The 16,460-nt window shown below is 39.2% G+C and overlaps 1 protein-coding gene across 1 annotated transcript in view; it reads right to left on the bottom strand.

Moving 5' to 3' along the window:
• Positions 1-5,382: 5,382 nt before the first annotated feature.
• Positions 5,383-16,460, bottom strand: part of LOC132402172 (pappalysin-2-like) — a 371,016-nt gene continuing 359,938 nt past the window's right edge. Inside the window, exon 22 of the mRNA XM_059984850.1 lies at positions 5,383-10,828. Within this exon, the coding sequence (XP_059840833.1) occupies positions 10,724-10,828 (105 nt within the window). The 3' untranslated portion in view covers positions 5,383-10,723. The remainder of the gene's footprint in view (positions 10,829-16,460) is intronic.

Below are 16,460 nucleotides of genomic sequence, written 5' to 3' on the forward strand. Positions count from 1 at the left end.
AAGCTTTCATAGATCAGTTGACCTGCCTCTCTCTCAAACATGCAACGTCTGTTCTGAATATTTAACTTGTGAGCAAACGTGTTGAGATTTACGCTCAACACACAGTGGTCTTAAAGTGGTAGTTAGACATATATGCTCTGAGTTTTGATAAAACAGCAGTGGTATATGTGCTGATGTAAAATGAGAGTTTGTGATCTAGTATTGTGCACACCTAGTGATCATTGTCTCCATTGGCTGTTCCAACATAAAGTATTGATTCCAAGATTGGCTGGTCTCTAATTTCTTCATTACTGTCAATCATAATGTAACATGCTACGTGTGTCAAACCATTGAAATGTGCCTGATGTGAATGTGGAGTAGGAATTGCGAGGGGCAGAGCAGAGTTCCATTTTGGTTTGAAGATTAGAGCTACTCATTCCACGCTCCTGAATTTTGCCAAGGCAGATCAAATTCATTTTTCAGGTGAGTAAGGCCATACTCTTCAAGCTTTCAGAACATTGCAACTCAGTTGGGAGAGTGTTCAAGTGCAGATAAAAGAGTCAAATGTCTAGCTAGAGTGGTGAATCTGTGGAATGCCCTGCCACAGACTGCGGAGGAGGCCAAGTCCGTGGGTATATTTAAAGCGGAAGTTGATAGATTTCTGATTGGTCAAACCATCAAGGAATATGGTGAGAGGGCAGGCATGTGGGGTTGAATGGGATCCAGATTCAGCCATGATGGAATGACAGAGTGGATTCCATGGGCTGAATGGCCTAATTCTGCTCCTATGTCTTATGATCTCATGGAGTCAGTGCATTAGAAAGAATGACACAGATGTGTGAGAGAGAGCCATTGAGTGTGAATCAGTACATTGCAGAGAGAAGATCAGAATGTGTGAACATCAATAAATATGAGAGACACGATATGTGTGTGTGAAAGGGTGGAGTGTGCATGAGTGAGTCCCTGTCTGAAGGACACTTTTCCACAAATGTTTCAGGCAATATTTTGGGTCAGACCAATGAGGCAGAATAACAGACTGTGTTTGCAGTGAAAGAGATGATTTTGGTACACTAGGGTTCTGCTCTTAGCAGATGCAGATGTCAAATGATGCTTTCACGATTCTACATCAGTAAGATGGACGCAGCCCACACAAAATGTCAGAATGCTACTTTCACTGTTCGGGGTGCTGTCCATAATTCCAATTTGCTGCTGGGTCAGAACTGTGTGTCTGGGAGCTGGGCACACAATTGAAAGGGAATGAATTTCAGTGGTTTTGCCTTTATTTTATAAGGAATCAGATCTTTACATCTTTCTGGTCAAACAAGTATGACTTCTCATGCAAAACGCTTGCAACTCCTGACTACCACTATACTTCAATCAGAAGCTCCTCCACTTCACTCACAAGACTTTCTTGACCTTGTTGAGTAGGTGCATGGAAATAATTTGCAAAAAGTTGATACAGACATAGAAGGCTGAATGGCTTCCCTATGAGTCTTATAATTTTAGGGTGTTTAAGACTTTTCAGGTCAACAGCTACAAAAGAGCTCTCTGCCAATATCCTGACCTGACTTCAGAAACATCTAAGAATATTAGAAAGGTTGTGGAATCTGCATGGATGATGTATTTATTCTCTCCTGAGCAGAGCACTCTTCCTGACAAGCTTTCATCCTTCAAGCCGCATCACTGGTTACTAATGTACTACATGTTGTGTGCAAGTATATGTCATGTTTCCTACGGTGACCTCAATTGAAATATGTTTCTTTGCTTGGGAAGTCCTTTCAGGGATCCTGAGAAGATGAATGGTGCTGGGGGAATGTATATCCTTCACTCTCTAGAGAAAATCTTATTTTTATTTTTTTTAATATTTATTTGGTCAAGATTAATGAATTATAGGTGAGACTTTTGAAGGCAATACATGGGAGGGTAAAGGTGATGAACTTAGAGACTGAGTACATGGAACTAGGATGGTGTGGTCATTACAGAAACTTGGTTCAAAAAGGAGCAGGAATGGATAATTAATGTACCATGTTTTCAAAGTTTTAGAAAAGATAGAGAAGGAGGTAAAAGGGGGTGAGGAGTTGCACTACTAACCAGGGACAATTTCACAGTTGCACTCAGAGCAGACAAAAATGGACAGGTCAGACACTGAAACCATTTGGGTAGACCTCAGGAATAGAAAAGGTGCAGTCACACTGATGGGTTTGTACTACAGACCCCCAAAGAGCCACTGAGACATTGAGGAACAGATTTGTAAACAGATTAAGGAAATGGGTATAAACTGGGACCTTCTCAGTGCAAGGGGTTTAGATGAGGCAGAATTTGTTAAGTGTACCTTGGAGGGTTCATTAAATCAATATGTGGATGATCCAATGATAGGAGGGGCCGTAGTGTCATGGGTGTTGGGAAATGAGTCTGACCAGGTGAGCGGTTAGGGAACAGTGAACACAACTCTTTAACTTTCATGATAGCTATAGATAAGGATAGGTATGATCCTTGCAGGTGAGTCTTAAACTGGAGTAGGGAAAGTTATGAGGGTACTGTACAGGAACTAACAAGGGTTAACTGGGAGCACCCGTTTTCTGGCAAGTCCACATCAGACATGTGAAAAGTGTTTAAAGATCAATTGCAAAGAGTACAGGAAAGGTACGTTCCTGTTAGAAGGAAGGACGGGGATGGGAAGATAAGAGAACCTTGGATGTTCAGAATGGTGATATAGTTAGGAAGAAGAAGGAAAAGCATGTAAAGCTTTGAAACTTAGGATCAAATGGAGCACATGAGAACTATGAAGAAGCCAGAAAAGAACCAAAAAAAGGGAAATAGGAAAGACAGGAAGGGGCCGTGAGGAGTCCCTCGCAAGAAGGATTATCCCAAGGCATTCGATACGTACATCAGAAACAAGAGGATAATTAGGGAGAGGGTAGGATCACTCAAGGTTAAAGAGGGGAGCATTTGTTTGGATGCAGAGAATGTGACTGAAGTACTTACTAAGTATTTACCAAGAAAAAGGATATGGAAGGCCGGGAGATCGGTGCTGTGTGTATAAATATGTTAGGACGTTTAGAAGTCAAGGAGAAGGAAGTTTTGGACTTCCTAATGAGTATAAAGGTGCATGTGCACAGGGCCTGAAGGGATTTACTCCAGCTTATTGAAGGAGGCAAGAGACGAGATTGCTGGAGCTTTGACCAATATATTTGTGCCTTGTCTAGGCACAGGAGAGGTCCTGGAGGACTAGTGAGAGGCAATGATATAAGAAGGGAACAAGGGAAAATCCTGGGAACTATAGACTGGTGAGACTCAGGTCAGGTATAGTGAAATTGATGAGAAAATTCTTAGGGATAGGATATATGAGCATTTGGAAATCCATGGCCTAATTAGGGAGAGCCAGCATGGCTTTGTGGCGGGCAGGTTGTGTTTCACCAACTTGATCGAATTTCTGGACAAGATGATGAGAGAGATGGATGAGGGTAGGGCAGTGGATGCTGCCTACATGCATTTTAGTGAGGTATTTGACAAAGTCCCTCATGGGAGGCTAATCCAGAAGATTAAGATGCATGGGGTTCATGGCAAATTAGCTATTTGGATTCAGAACAGGCTTACACATAGAAGACAGAAAGTAGTGGTTGAAAAGACATGTAAGCTGGAGGTATGTAATTAGTCCAATTCCACAGGAATGTGTGCTGGGACCTGTGCTGTTCGTAATGTATATAAATAACCTGGATGAAAATGTAGATGTATGGGTTAGTAAATTTACAGACGATACCAAGATTGGTGGAGTTGTGGATAGAGTAGAAGACTGACAAAGAATACGTGATATACATGATTTGCAGACATGGGCTAAGAAATGGCAGATGGAGTTTAACCCAGATAAATGTGAAGCATTGTACCTTAGTAGGGCAAATGCAAGGAAATGATACATTGTTAAAAGCAAAACCCTTAAGTGCTGCTGAGCAGAAAGACCCTGGCGTTCAAGCTCAGAGCTCCATGAAAGTGGCTACACAGGTCAATAGAGTGGTTTAGAAGGCTTATGGAATGCTTGCTTTTATTAGTCGAGGCATTGAGTTGTTAAGTCAAGAGGTTATATTGCAACTTTATAAAACTCCAAAACTCTGTTTAGGATACATCTGGAGTGTTGCATTCAGTTCTGCTCACCCCACTATAGGAATGATGTTGAGGCTTTGGAGAGGGTGCAGAAGAGGTTTATCAGGATGCTGCCTGGTTTAGAGGGCATGTGCTATCATGAGAGACTGGAGAAACTTGGGTTGTTTTCTTTGGAGCGACAGAAGCTGAGGGGAGATCTAATAGAGGTTTACAAGATTATGAGCGGCATAGATAGAGTAGACAGGGAGTATCTTTTTCCCAAGTTTGAAATGTCTAATACCAGATGGCATGCATTGAGAGTGAGAAGACATATGTTGAAAGAGGATGTTGGGTGGAAGTTTTTCACTCCGAGAATGGTAGATGCCTGGAACACACTGCTTGGTATAGTGGAAGAAACAAATACATCGGAGGCTTTTAAGAGATTTTCAGATAGATACATGTCTGTAGGGAAGACGGAGAGGAATATGGATATTGTGTAGGTAGGAGGGATTCGTTTTGGGGCATTCAAAGTTCTATCTGGGCATTGCTGGTAAAGCAAACATCCCATAATTGCTCAAACTGAGTAGCCATTTCAGTCAGTATCATTGGTGGATCTGGAGTCAACAAAGGTACATTTGGAAAGGAAGGGCAGACTTTCTTCCTTTGAGTGGTTTATGCAATTGCTTTATTTCCAAATTATTAAGTGATTTTAAATTCCACAGCTGCCATGGTGGAATTTGAACTTGGACCTCTTTAGTCTAATAAGATGGCAGTTGTTCCATTATCTGAAAGCAAAGTAGGAGATTCATACTTCTGTAGCAAGCTTCTACCAGGGTATTAGGAGGTACCCAAAACAAGTTCGTTATGAATTCTGGTCAAAAATCCGCACACAGATTTTGCCGCTACCCCAGCTCTCTGGCTCATCAGTCTTTTTCAGGTACAAGATGGCCTTTTATATGCTGTCAGTATTCTTTTTGTAACTCTGTGTTGCCACCCCCTGCATCTGCAGAATATGACTTTAACTTAAATCAGGATAAAAATACAGGTGGAGCCGAAGGAAATCATGACCAGTGAAGATATTGTCACTAGAAGCACTTGAACCTTGCTTCAACAGGTCAGTCTCAGCTTTCTAGAAACTTCACCACTTACTGAGATTGTCATGATTTCCTCAGAGGTAATTAAATCTGCATTTCAATTACATGATGCAGAATTCTCATGAGAGAGATTGGCATAGGAACGGGAAAATGAAGGTGTTTAAACCACTTGGATGCTTATGCATCCTAATATATCAGAAGTAGGAAAAAGACATTGATTTGTGAGGATAACTTTATTTTTTATAATTTTATACACAGAATAAAACCGTAAGACTGTTTCTCAAGCGTTGAAAGAAAAATGCTTAAAATATTTGACATGTACAATGTTCATTGGCCATCCAATCAGTAAAGAAATCTTTCAGCAGTGAGTTGAGTTCCAGTTTGTCACAGAGAAAATCAGCAGCATAAAAGAGTGCATTGGAGAGTGTTATGCACCAGGTCTATACCAATGCAGTGTGACTGTCTTCCACTTAAAGTGGGTCCCAGTCAGCAAGAGAGAGGTGATGCCTTTGAGTGGTGACCCCAGTGATGTAGATGAAGTTTTACCTGCATCTACTTAGACCAACCATCAGAATGTGAGAATCATCACAGGTCCACCTGGTCTAGATTGTCAGTTTCTATTGAAAGTTTGAGCAAAGCAGCTTTCTTACTTATATGTGCATGTGGTGTTTTTTTGGATTGAGTTGTTATTTTTCTTTTCCACCTTTGCCATCAGAAATGTCTGAGGATAGATATATGAACAAAGCATCCAAAGTGACATCCCCAGGATCTCCCACTCAGTTCTCTTGGAAAATTGGCCTATAGGCTTCCTTTATTGGGTTGGGTTTGGAGGGAGTCACAGGCACTACCTACATTACTTATGAGATACAGTATGCTTTTGTCATCCTATCACAAAGCAGTTTTCCAATATTAGGCGTGGTATAATATGTCAACAAGGTACATTTTGTTCCTTTAATGACTGGATAAACAACACTGAATACAGTCTTGTACATATGTATTACAATAGTCAAACAAGAAAATTACTTACACAAAAGTCATAAGTGAGCAGCAACCATTAAAAGACATTAAAGAATACTCCAAGTGGAAGAGTCTGCTGAAGATGAGCAGAGTGATTGTATTTCTGAGTGAAGTACAAACACACAAAATACATTGAATGATTCATCTTGTTGTTCAATATTTGAACAAGAGCTCTTTAAGAAGTTTCTTGAACAGTACAACAGCTTCTTACTAAACCTTGCATTATTTGTTTACAGCCTCTAATGGAAAAGCTGTAACAAGCTTCTTCTCAGCAGGCTAAATTAAAATTTTGGGTGACCAATTGAAGTTCATCCCAAAAATACTTCTATTGATACAACATGTGATTTATAGGCTTTCACGTTCTCTAACACTTTGACCAGATTATGCCCTTGTCCCATTCTGCTCTTCCCATATTTCAATGGACAAATGTTATGAAATCAACCCACTGTCTAATTTTTCCTCAACTCTGTAAAAACCTATAAACTGCACTTGCATATTTCCATTCACAACAGATCAAACCATGCAATAGTTTATCATTGTGTGAACATGGACAGAAAGAAAATGAATTCATGGCAGTTTCAGGTGAAAATTCCATTAGCAATTACTATTTTGTTTTTCCAATTGCCTCCGACTGCAGGTGCAGACTCATCTGGATTTGATTTCTTCAGAGAGTTAACCTCTCTTGCTTGACTCTAACCATGAACCACAGAGGTCCATGGTGCCAAGCTGCTTAAGAAAACAAGCCCTGAAGAGGTGGGTAGAGTCTGAAAGGATTGCAACCACTTCAAAATTGATTAGTTTCTTACCAATAGATGTAAATGTTTAGATCTTAAAATTAATATTTTTGTTTTAGTCCATTTCCAAGCCCCAGAGGATAGCAATATCTCCAGGCCACACCACTCTGGCTAAGAATAGAACAACAATCAAAACATTTTCAATTTCACTTTAAGGAATTTTAGTAAAATAACTGGACTTTGTTGTGACATTCTGCATGACCTAAGCACGGGTAAAGTTTAATGCTTCATCTTTCTGTTATAATATAGGACATAAAGAAGGAATGAATCCAACTTACCAACATGAACTATTGTTGGGATGTTTGCATATGATTATGATCAAAAGGTGTAGGGAAGTCAACTGATAAATTATTTTAACCAGGAAACATAGCTCTCTGCATTCACATGTCGGTGACGTAATTGTGGATCCATTGTGGCCTTTTCTATTGCATTTCTTTTGTGTCCTCTTAAGCAAAACTATCCAAAAGCACCATCTTTAAACACAGATTCAAAAAGAGCAACAGCATTTTCACAAGCATTTTCATATTCTTAATATGCAGTATATTCCAAGATAATTGTGCTTAAGTTTGCAGGAAAGGAGGGTTTAACAATGAATGTAGGTAATCTTTGCAGGACAGTTGTATTTCAATTCAAAATTAACTTTTTAGCCCTTGTTTAAAGACTCGTCTTTTGCTCTACATCCAGAACTCTGAATCTTGTCTAGTTGTACCTACAGCCAGATATCAGCTATTCAAGTTAGTTTTAACTCCACCAACCCTTCAGCAAATAGATTGCAGCCAGAGACACATTATTGTTCCCTCCTAGTGAAGATCATACCCATAGCAGCAGATGAAAAGGTCATAAAAGTGGCAAGCTAGAAAGAAAACTAAAATGGCTATATATTATTATCCATTATTGATTAATCTGGGTGAAATTACAATAACAATTATATATACAGAGTTCTTCAATATAGTAAAACTTAGAAAATGAGTCACATCGATATTAGAACTGATGATCAGAAGCTCAGTCAGAGAAAATAAGAAGTAATAAAGGTGGCTTACGTGAGGAAACTTAGGGCCAGTAACTGATAATAATGCAAAGGAAATTGGGCAGCCACATGATAATTGGAAAAGATCTACATTATTGAAGGGCTGTAAGTCTACAGGAGGTTCAGTGACCACAACAAACTTCTGAAGAAATTTAAAAACAAGAATTAAATTGAAGGTTTTGCCAATCTGCAGCAAAGATAGAAGTAGTTCTACAAATCACTGTATGCTCTACACTGAGACTGAGTGTACTGTCCAGTCCTTTGGGAAAACTGTAATGCCTGTGTCTGCTATTAGTGATTGGAAGCAGCTAATTGCTGGCCTAAATCCAAGTGAGTTTTACACGTGCTCTCCAGTCATAGATGCCATTGCCATCATAAATTAGATTAAGTGATCATAATCTGGATCATCCTCAAAGAATTTAGTGATGTTGGTCTGGAGGGATATTTCATCCTAAGTGTTTGTTAGAAGCATGCAGGAAATATGAATGTCTACCCCTTAAAATGACTTGATGTTTGCACTGCATTGATAAAATCCCCAATGTCGGCTGGGTCATATACATAGTGCACTTTTTCAATTGAGTCTTCATATGAATTACCCCCAGTTTTCTCTCCTTTTTTTTACCATATAGGATGGGTAAACATCCCGCACATTGTTTGTTGGTTTTGGAATTCTTAACTTGCTCATGTGCGTTGCCACACTGATCTCCAAGGCCCACTGGGATTTTATGTGCCCTGCCTTTCTGATATCACACTGTTGAATGGACCTCCGTAATATTGATGCAGTATTCTACCTCAAGTTGTGAAACACAGTTTACCTTAAGAGGAGCTGCAAGTCCAACAGGAAGATGACAGGACAGTATCAGTGTTCTGATAATAGCTGTATTTAATGGATAGGTTCTTGATTGGTAAGGGGGTTAAGTGTTACAAGGTGGAAGAATGGGATTAAAACAAAAGTTATCCATGATTAAATGGTAGAGCAGATCACTGGGCCGAATGACCTAATTTTGCTCCTATAACATGGTTAGCAGTCTCACTTTTCCAATTTTTCATTAGCCCCAAATCCCTGTTCTTTCATTTTCAGTTTTCGCAATTCTGAAGAATAAGACAAGATAAAGCAAATACTACATTTTCAAGCAGAGTTTGAGAACAAAGCACTAGAGTTCATGTATGCAAATAATGATGGTAGACAAATAAAATCACAAGCTTTTACAAACTGCTATATGATTTCAGAGATCAGTCACAAAAAATAAGTTATGAACTCCTTTATAAACTGCCAGTGAAGTCTCAGTGAAGTACTGTGCCAAAGACTTGAACAGGTTACAGAAAAAAATCTATTCAAAATAGAACCAGGAATGAAGGACTTTGGTTGCTGTAGAGATTGGTGAGGTTCTGCCTGGGGGAAGTCAGGAGGAGATTTGATAGAAGTGTTCAGAATTGTGAATAGTTTTAATGCAGTAAACAAAGAGAAGCTGTTTGCACTGGTGGTAAAAAGAACACACATTCAAATAACCTGAGACGACCTAAAACAACTTGCAGTGAGCTGTTGTGATCTACATTCTGCTGACTGTAAAGAAGCAAATTTGAAAGAACTTGAATAAATATTCGAAGAGGAGGGAATTTGCACGGCTGTGAATGTAGAACAGTTCAGAGAATAAGAGGATATTTCAATCAAAGTGTTGGCTCATGTACAATAAACTGAATGGGTTCCTTCTCTGTTACATTATTCTATGGCTTTAACCTCTTCCATTTTCAAATCTGCTCAGTTTGAAGTGGTTGGCTGCTTCTCATTCTGCTTATACAATCAAAAGGCTCTAAAACTGAAACACTAAGAGCATAAGTATACAGTAAGAAGCTAATGAGTTAATTATACTCGTGAACAAAGCCATGGCTTTCAGTCAGACTGTCTTCATACAGCCTAAGCAGAGCAAATACGAGTGTGGCCCACAGTTTTGGGAAGGTTTTAATTCATTTATTGATTTCAAAGTCGCTTTCCCAGTTTAATGTAGAATGTCGAACATGCTACTCAATAGCCTTTCCCAGCCCATTTTAGCTGCAACCAAATAACTCTTGAATTTTGTATTAAATATAAATATAGATTTACTAGTGCTGGTTAAGTGTGCTCCAGGTTGGCGAAAAAGGCTTCTCTCTGTTTTGTATTCATTACACCAATAGAATAATGATATTGCTGTTACCAATCAATATTCAGAACAGCTCATGACATTATTGGCTAGTCCCCGTTCCTCTAGCTTAAGTGAATGTTGGCAGTGAGTGGGCTTGGAATCAGAAGAGAGATGATGTAATTCAGCAGGAATGACTGTAAAGAGACTGAGGTGGACTATTCGAGGTAGGGAGTCTGACAGCACTGAAATCCTGGGAATCAAAGGGCTGTAGTGGAAAGGGGAGATGGAATAAGTTGAGTGAATACAGCAGGAACATGAATGAATTAGAAAGTTTATGCTGTATCTCACATAAACTCCTGACACAGTAACAGTCTTACTCCTTCATTGTTTAGCCTCTAGATGTCTGAGTAAAACTGCTGAATTAATATAATCCATGTCCATTATAAAGATAATTCAATGTATTCATCACAGCAACATCCATAATTCACAGAAAAAAAACTATTGCCCTTGTAATTCCTGCTTTCTTTGAACAAAGTAACATGTTTGTGACATTACTGCTGGCCCAAGACCAAAATGCTCCTGGCTGGATGATGCATTATCTATTTGTCTTCCACACTAGTGAAATCCATGTTGCGTTTTCTTCTGAATGTTCTCCTCAGCACTGGGATCACGGCAAGTGCACTCATCCTCTTCCTCACAGTCAACAGCAAAGGGAATTACCTATGAGGAAACAATTGGAAAGGCTAATTTAAAGTGGAAGGATTTTAAGAAAAATATCAATAAGATCATTTGACTGCACTGAATGTCATTTCATTTACACAAGCGTACGGAGAACAAAATAATTATTACTCCAGATCTGATGCAGCACAAAAAAAACACAAAAGACAAAGAATAGAATTAAAACACAATGAATATAAATACAGTGCATCTAAACCAGGGGTGGGCAAACTTTTTGACTTGAGGGCTACAAAGGGTTCTAAAATTTGACAGGGGGGCCGGACCAGGAGCAGATGGACGGAGTGTTTTGGTAATACACCTCATAAGAGAAAATAAAATATCATGGGATATGTAGAAAACATGTGCTTTAATTTTAATTGAAAATGAACAAATGCATTACAAAAAAATATCTGTCTTTGAAGTCCCATGGTATTTAGCTATTTATTGAAATGACTTTTAAAACACTTAAAATTAAATGAATAAAATACAGCTTTTTTAATAGTAACAGTTATTATTTTAAAGCACTGAAAATTCTGTTATCCTTCAAGATATTATCATCATCACTCTCCTCCTGACTGTCTTTATTTCAAAAACGGTAGGAGATGCAGGTCTACTTGTCCTGCTCCTTCTTATTCAATTGTCCCCTGTGCCAAAACTCAACAACGACCCGCACAATGACAGAACAGTGAGAGCGCGCCAGTATATACGGAGCCCGTTATTTGATCTGGAGCGCATTTTTTATTTTGAGAACGTACTTGCACCTGTGCACTATCATGTCCATCACTTAACAGAAATGACATGTAACATGTAAGGCTTATTGAAAAAAATACTTTCAAATGCATTTTTTACATAACACAACGAAGAAACTTATTTTTAATTTCAGTGGGAACAGTGTTGTTGGTCTCCCTTTTTAGCCAGCGCATCAAAGTCTGGATTTAGTTTTGTTGTGGCAATTCTCAGGATGGATCTGAGGTGTTGGTCAGTTAACTTGGATCTGTGGCTGGCTTTGTTGATGTTCATGACGCTGAATGCCTGTTCACACAAATAGGTCGAGCCGAACAAAGAGTAAAGCGCAAATGTGGAGTAATACGCTGCACCTTAACAAAGGTCAATGTGTAGCGGTGTGCTACATGCAGCACTAAAATTACGACACGGAGTTGGTAACTGCAGTCGAAGAAAAAAACTTTATTCGAAATCCCCAGCCTCACTTTTAAGCCTCCCTCAACCTGCCCCCCTGCGCAGAGGCTCCAAAGCTCTGTGCTTGCAAATCCCCACAGGCTATCTCCCTTAGCCGGAACGCTGGCTAATTGTGAGCCGGTTCGGATGTGCCAGGAAATGGGTCGCCACATATGTATATAGAGTGCGTCATCTATTGGGAAAACGCCAGAATTGCGGGGAAAAAACGTTAACGAGGCTTATTAATATAATTTCATCAAGTTCTGCGGGCCGTAGTTTGCCCATGCCTGATCTAAACAGTATCCTCCCCACCAGAAGTTTTCATGTTTTACAACATTGAATCACAGTGGATTTAATTTGGTGTTTTTTTGAAACTGATCGTCAGAAAAGTACTCTTGCATGTCAAAGTGAAAACAGCTCTCTATAAAAGTGATCTAAATTAATTACAAATATAAAACACAAGATCACTGATCGCATAAATATTCACTCCCTTTAGTATGACACACCAAATCATCACTGGTGCAGCCAATTGGTTTTAGAAGTCACATAATTAATTAAATGGAAATCTCCATGTCCAGTCAAGGTGTGTCAATTGATTGTGGTAAAAATACACATGTATCTGGAAGGTCTAACTGTTTATGAGTCCATATCCTGGCAGGAACTACACCATGACAAAAAAATTACTCCAAGCAAATTCATGAAAAGGTTATTGAAAAGCACAGGTCAGGAGATGGATACAAGAATATTTCCAAGTCACTGAAGTCTTGGAGTACAGTTGTCAATCATCAAGAAGTGGAAAGAATATGGCACAGCTGTAAATCTGCCTGGAGCAGGCTGACCATGCAAGAAGGGGACTAGTGAGGAAGGCCAGCAAGAGAACTGTGACAACTCTGAAAGAGTTACAAGCTTCAATGGGAGAGACTGCACATAAAATAACTGTTGCCCGGGTGCTTCACCGGTTTCAGCTTTATGGGAGAGTGGCAAAGTGAAAGCCACTGTTGAAAAAAACTCACATGAAGTCTCAGCTAGAGTTTGCCAGATGACATGTGGGAGACTCTGAAATCAGTTGGAAGGTTCTAGAAGAAGTTTCTATGGTCTGATGAAACCAAAATTGAGCTTTCTGGCAATCAGACTTTAAGCTATGTTTGGTGTAAGCCAAACACCTCACATCATTAAAAACGCACCATCCCTACCATGAAGTATGGTGGTGGTGCATCATGCTGTAGGGATGCTTCACTACAGCAGGCCCCGGAAGGCTTGTGAAGGTAGAGGGTAAAGTGAATGCAACGAAATACATGGAAATCCTGAAGGAAAACCTGATGCAGTCTGCAAGAGAACTGTGACTTGGGAGATTTGTTTCCCAGCATGACAATGACCCTAAGTATAAAACAAAAGCTACACAGGAATGGCTTAAAATAATGAAGTTACTGTCCTGGAGTGGCCAAGTCAGAGTCCAGACCTCAATCCAATTGAGAATTTGTGGCTGGACTTGAAAAGAGTTGTTCACTCACGATCCCCATGCAAACTGACAGAGTTTGAACAGTTTTATAAAGAAGAAAAGGGAAAAATTGCAGTGTCTGGATGTACAAAGCTATCCACAGAGACTCAAGGTTGTAATCGCAGCCAAAGGTGACCAAATACTGACATGAAGGGCATGAGTAAATATGGAATCAATTATTTTATGTTTAATAATTGTAATATATCTAGACCAATTTGTTTTCAGTTTGACACAAAAGAGCCTTTTCTGTTTATCAGTGTCACAAAAGCCAAACTGTGATTCAGTATTGTAAAACAATAAAACATGAAAACTTCTGGAGGAGGCAGTGAATACTTTTTATAGGAACTGTACATAAGATGATTTGTATACATACAATGAGTGATGATTGCATGTCCATAAGGTGACTAATGTGGTGGGGTTAGTGGGTGGAGGTATTAATAGCCTTACTGCTGGGGGAATGTTCTTAGTTACTGCAGATGAACCACAGGACTGAAGCCTGGAAATATAGAAGAGCACAGTATTTTCCAGAATTTTTCAAAACATGAAACGGGTTCCCTAAGTGCAAGCTAAATGTTGACATTCTATGCAAACGTGGTATTTATATCAAGGAATGGAATGTATTGTACGGCAGTCTACATAGGCAAATGTAGGGTTGGAACCTGCTGAAGAAACAATGGCATGTGATGTGCGCACAGCACTTCGAGTATAAAGATCAGACTGGGCAGGGAGAGATGCTTCAAATAGCATAAATCCCTACTCTATATTTGTCATATCAATTTGACATTTTAAGAAGTCGTCCCTTGAAACTCTTAATATAGTTTCATATTAATTGATTCTTTAATCTTATCACAGCCAAGTGTAAATATTCTTCTAATGACACAATAATTTTAAATGATGCAGATGTGAAGCCCCATGTATTGTAAAACTGAAATTACATCACAGAATGTTGGAAATATTGAACAAGTGAGGCAGCATTTGTGGAGAGATGAACTATGAACAATTTATACTGTCGATCTTTTGTCAAAACTGCTGAGAGAAATAACAAAGGTTTTATGCTACAAGAAATGAGGAAAGGGAAAAGGAGGGAAAGAGATCTGCTTCTGTGAAAGACAAAAAAATTCAAAAGGCAAAAATGGATGATTGTGGGACAAGAAGACAATCAAAAACAATGCAAATGCTGGGAATCTAAATAAAAGCAGAAAATGTTGGACATGGTCAATGGGCCAGGTAGCAACAGTGGAAGAGTTAATGCTTCAGTTCACCTTTAGATCCCGGTGAGGTGTTGTTGGGAAAGTGTTGAACTCAGTAATGTCAAGAGGCTAAATAATGCCTTAAGTTTAATATGAACTTTACAGGAGACAGGGAGATCAGGGTGGCTGAATTAGAAGCAGGTTGTTTATCACTGTCATACTGTATGCTATGAATGTTTTTGTTTTGCAATATATTAAATACTCTATAAATTACAATAGGACATATATAAAAATAAATTAGTAGTGTTAAAACAGAGCAAAAGTAGCAAGGCAGTGTTCATGGTTCATTCAGAAATCTGATAGCAGAGGGGAAGGATCTCTTCCTAAAATGCTTGAGTGTATGTCTTCAGGCTCCTGTAACTCCTCTGTGATGCTAGTAATCAAAAGAAGGCATCTCTTGCATGCTGGGGGTCCTTAATGATGGATGCTGCCTTTTTGAGGCATCACCTTTTGAAAATGTCCTCATTGGTGGAGAGGCTGGTGCCCACGATGGAGTTAGCTTGGTTTACAAGCCTCTGCAGTATTTTTCATTCCTATTCTAAATGGTGGTGGGACCATTTAGAATGTTCGCCATGATACATCTATAGAAAATTGCTAAAGTCATTGGTGACATACTAAATCTCCTCAGACTCCTCATGAGACATAACTACTGGCGTATCTATGTTGGGCCCAGGATACATGAAACTGCTCATCCTTTCCTCTGCTAATCTTTCAATGAAGACTCCTGTGTGTTCCCTCAGCCCCTTCCTGAAATCCACAATCAATTGCTTGGTCTTACCAACAAGGTGTGCAAGGTTGTTGACATGACAATAGGATTATTAAGTGAGCTGACCAGATTGTATTTGCCACCTGATCTAAGTGATCATCCGATCTGCAGTGGTATCCCATTTAGGAATGTTGTATTATGGAAAGCAGAAACAGTATGTTAAATTAAAAGAGGGAAAAGTCAGCTGCTGTGTTTTTGAGGGCTCATTGGAAGTGGGGAGTAGAGTAGTATATACAGTAACCTACAAGGGACCAGACCAAGAGCTAGACATGGTATCAATTGTGCTGTACTCAGCCTGGATGTGATATGCCAAGTGGGATCCTCCGTGTCACCGATTAGTAAATTTATATGATTCATTATATTACCAATGCCTGTGTCCGAAGTGGCAGTCAATGATCTGTTCAGTGCAGGGGTAGGGGTCTGGAGTGAAAAGAAGAAACACTACCATGTTTCCAGGAAGGAGAGAAAGGCAAAGTGAAATAATCCTCAGATTTCTAATGGACAGCACCATCAAATTCTTAGTTCCGGAACCATTTACCTTCCTGTACCATAAAGAAAGAAACACCATTTCATTTACTTTGTGGTGCTGCCATTTTACACTGAGCATTCCATATTGTCTCTGGCCGAAGTTAAATTAGTCCACAGAGTGAAAACTTGGGCTGTAAAGTAGAATTGATTCTCAAATGAAACAATTGAATAATACCTATTCAAGTGATGGTGTGCTGTTTAAGGTCATACCTGCTCTCAAAAAAAATTATTGACATGTAGGCTTGTTAACAGGATGAGTAGAACCAAAACTTGTGCAGAGCCAAAGGACTTGAGATGTTTCATATAGCAATGAAAAATGTTGTTACAAATCATAGAAATTAACTTAATTACAAAATATGCTTGGTTCTGGGTATGAGAAACATCATTTTGAATTTTCATTTTGAATTCTTCCGAAGG

The sequence above is a fragment of the Hypanus sabinus genome, chromosome 11 (genome assembly GCF_030144855.1).
Source record: "Hypanus sabinus isolate sHypSab1 chromosome 11, sHypSab1.hap1, whole genome shotgun sequence".
Lineage (NCBI taxonomy): Eukaryota > Metazoa > Chordata > Chondrichthyes > Myliobatiformes > Dasyatidae > Hypanus > Hypanus sabinus.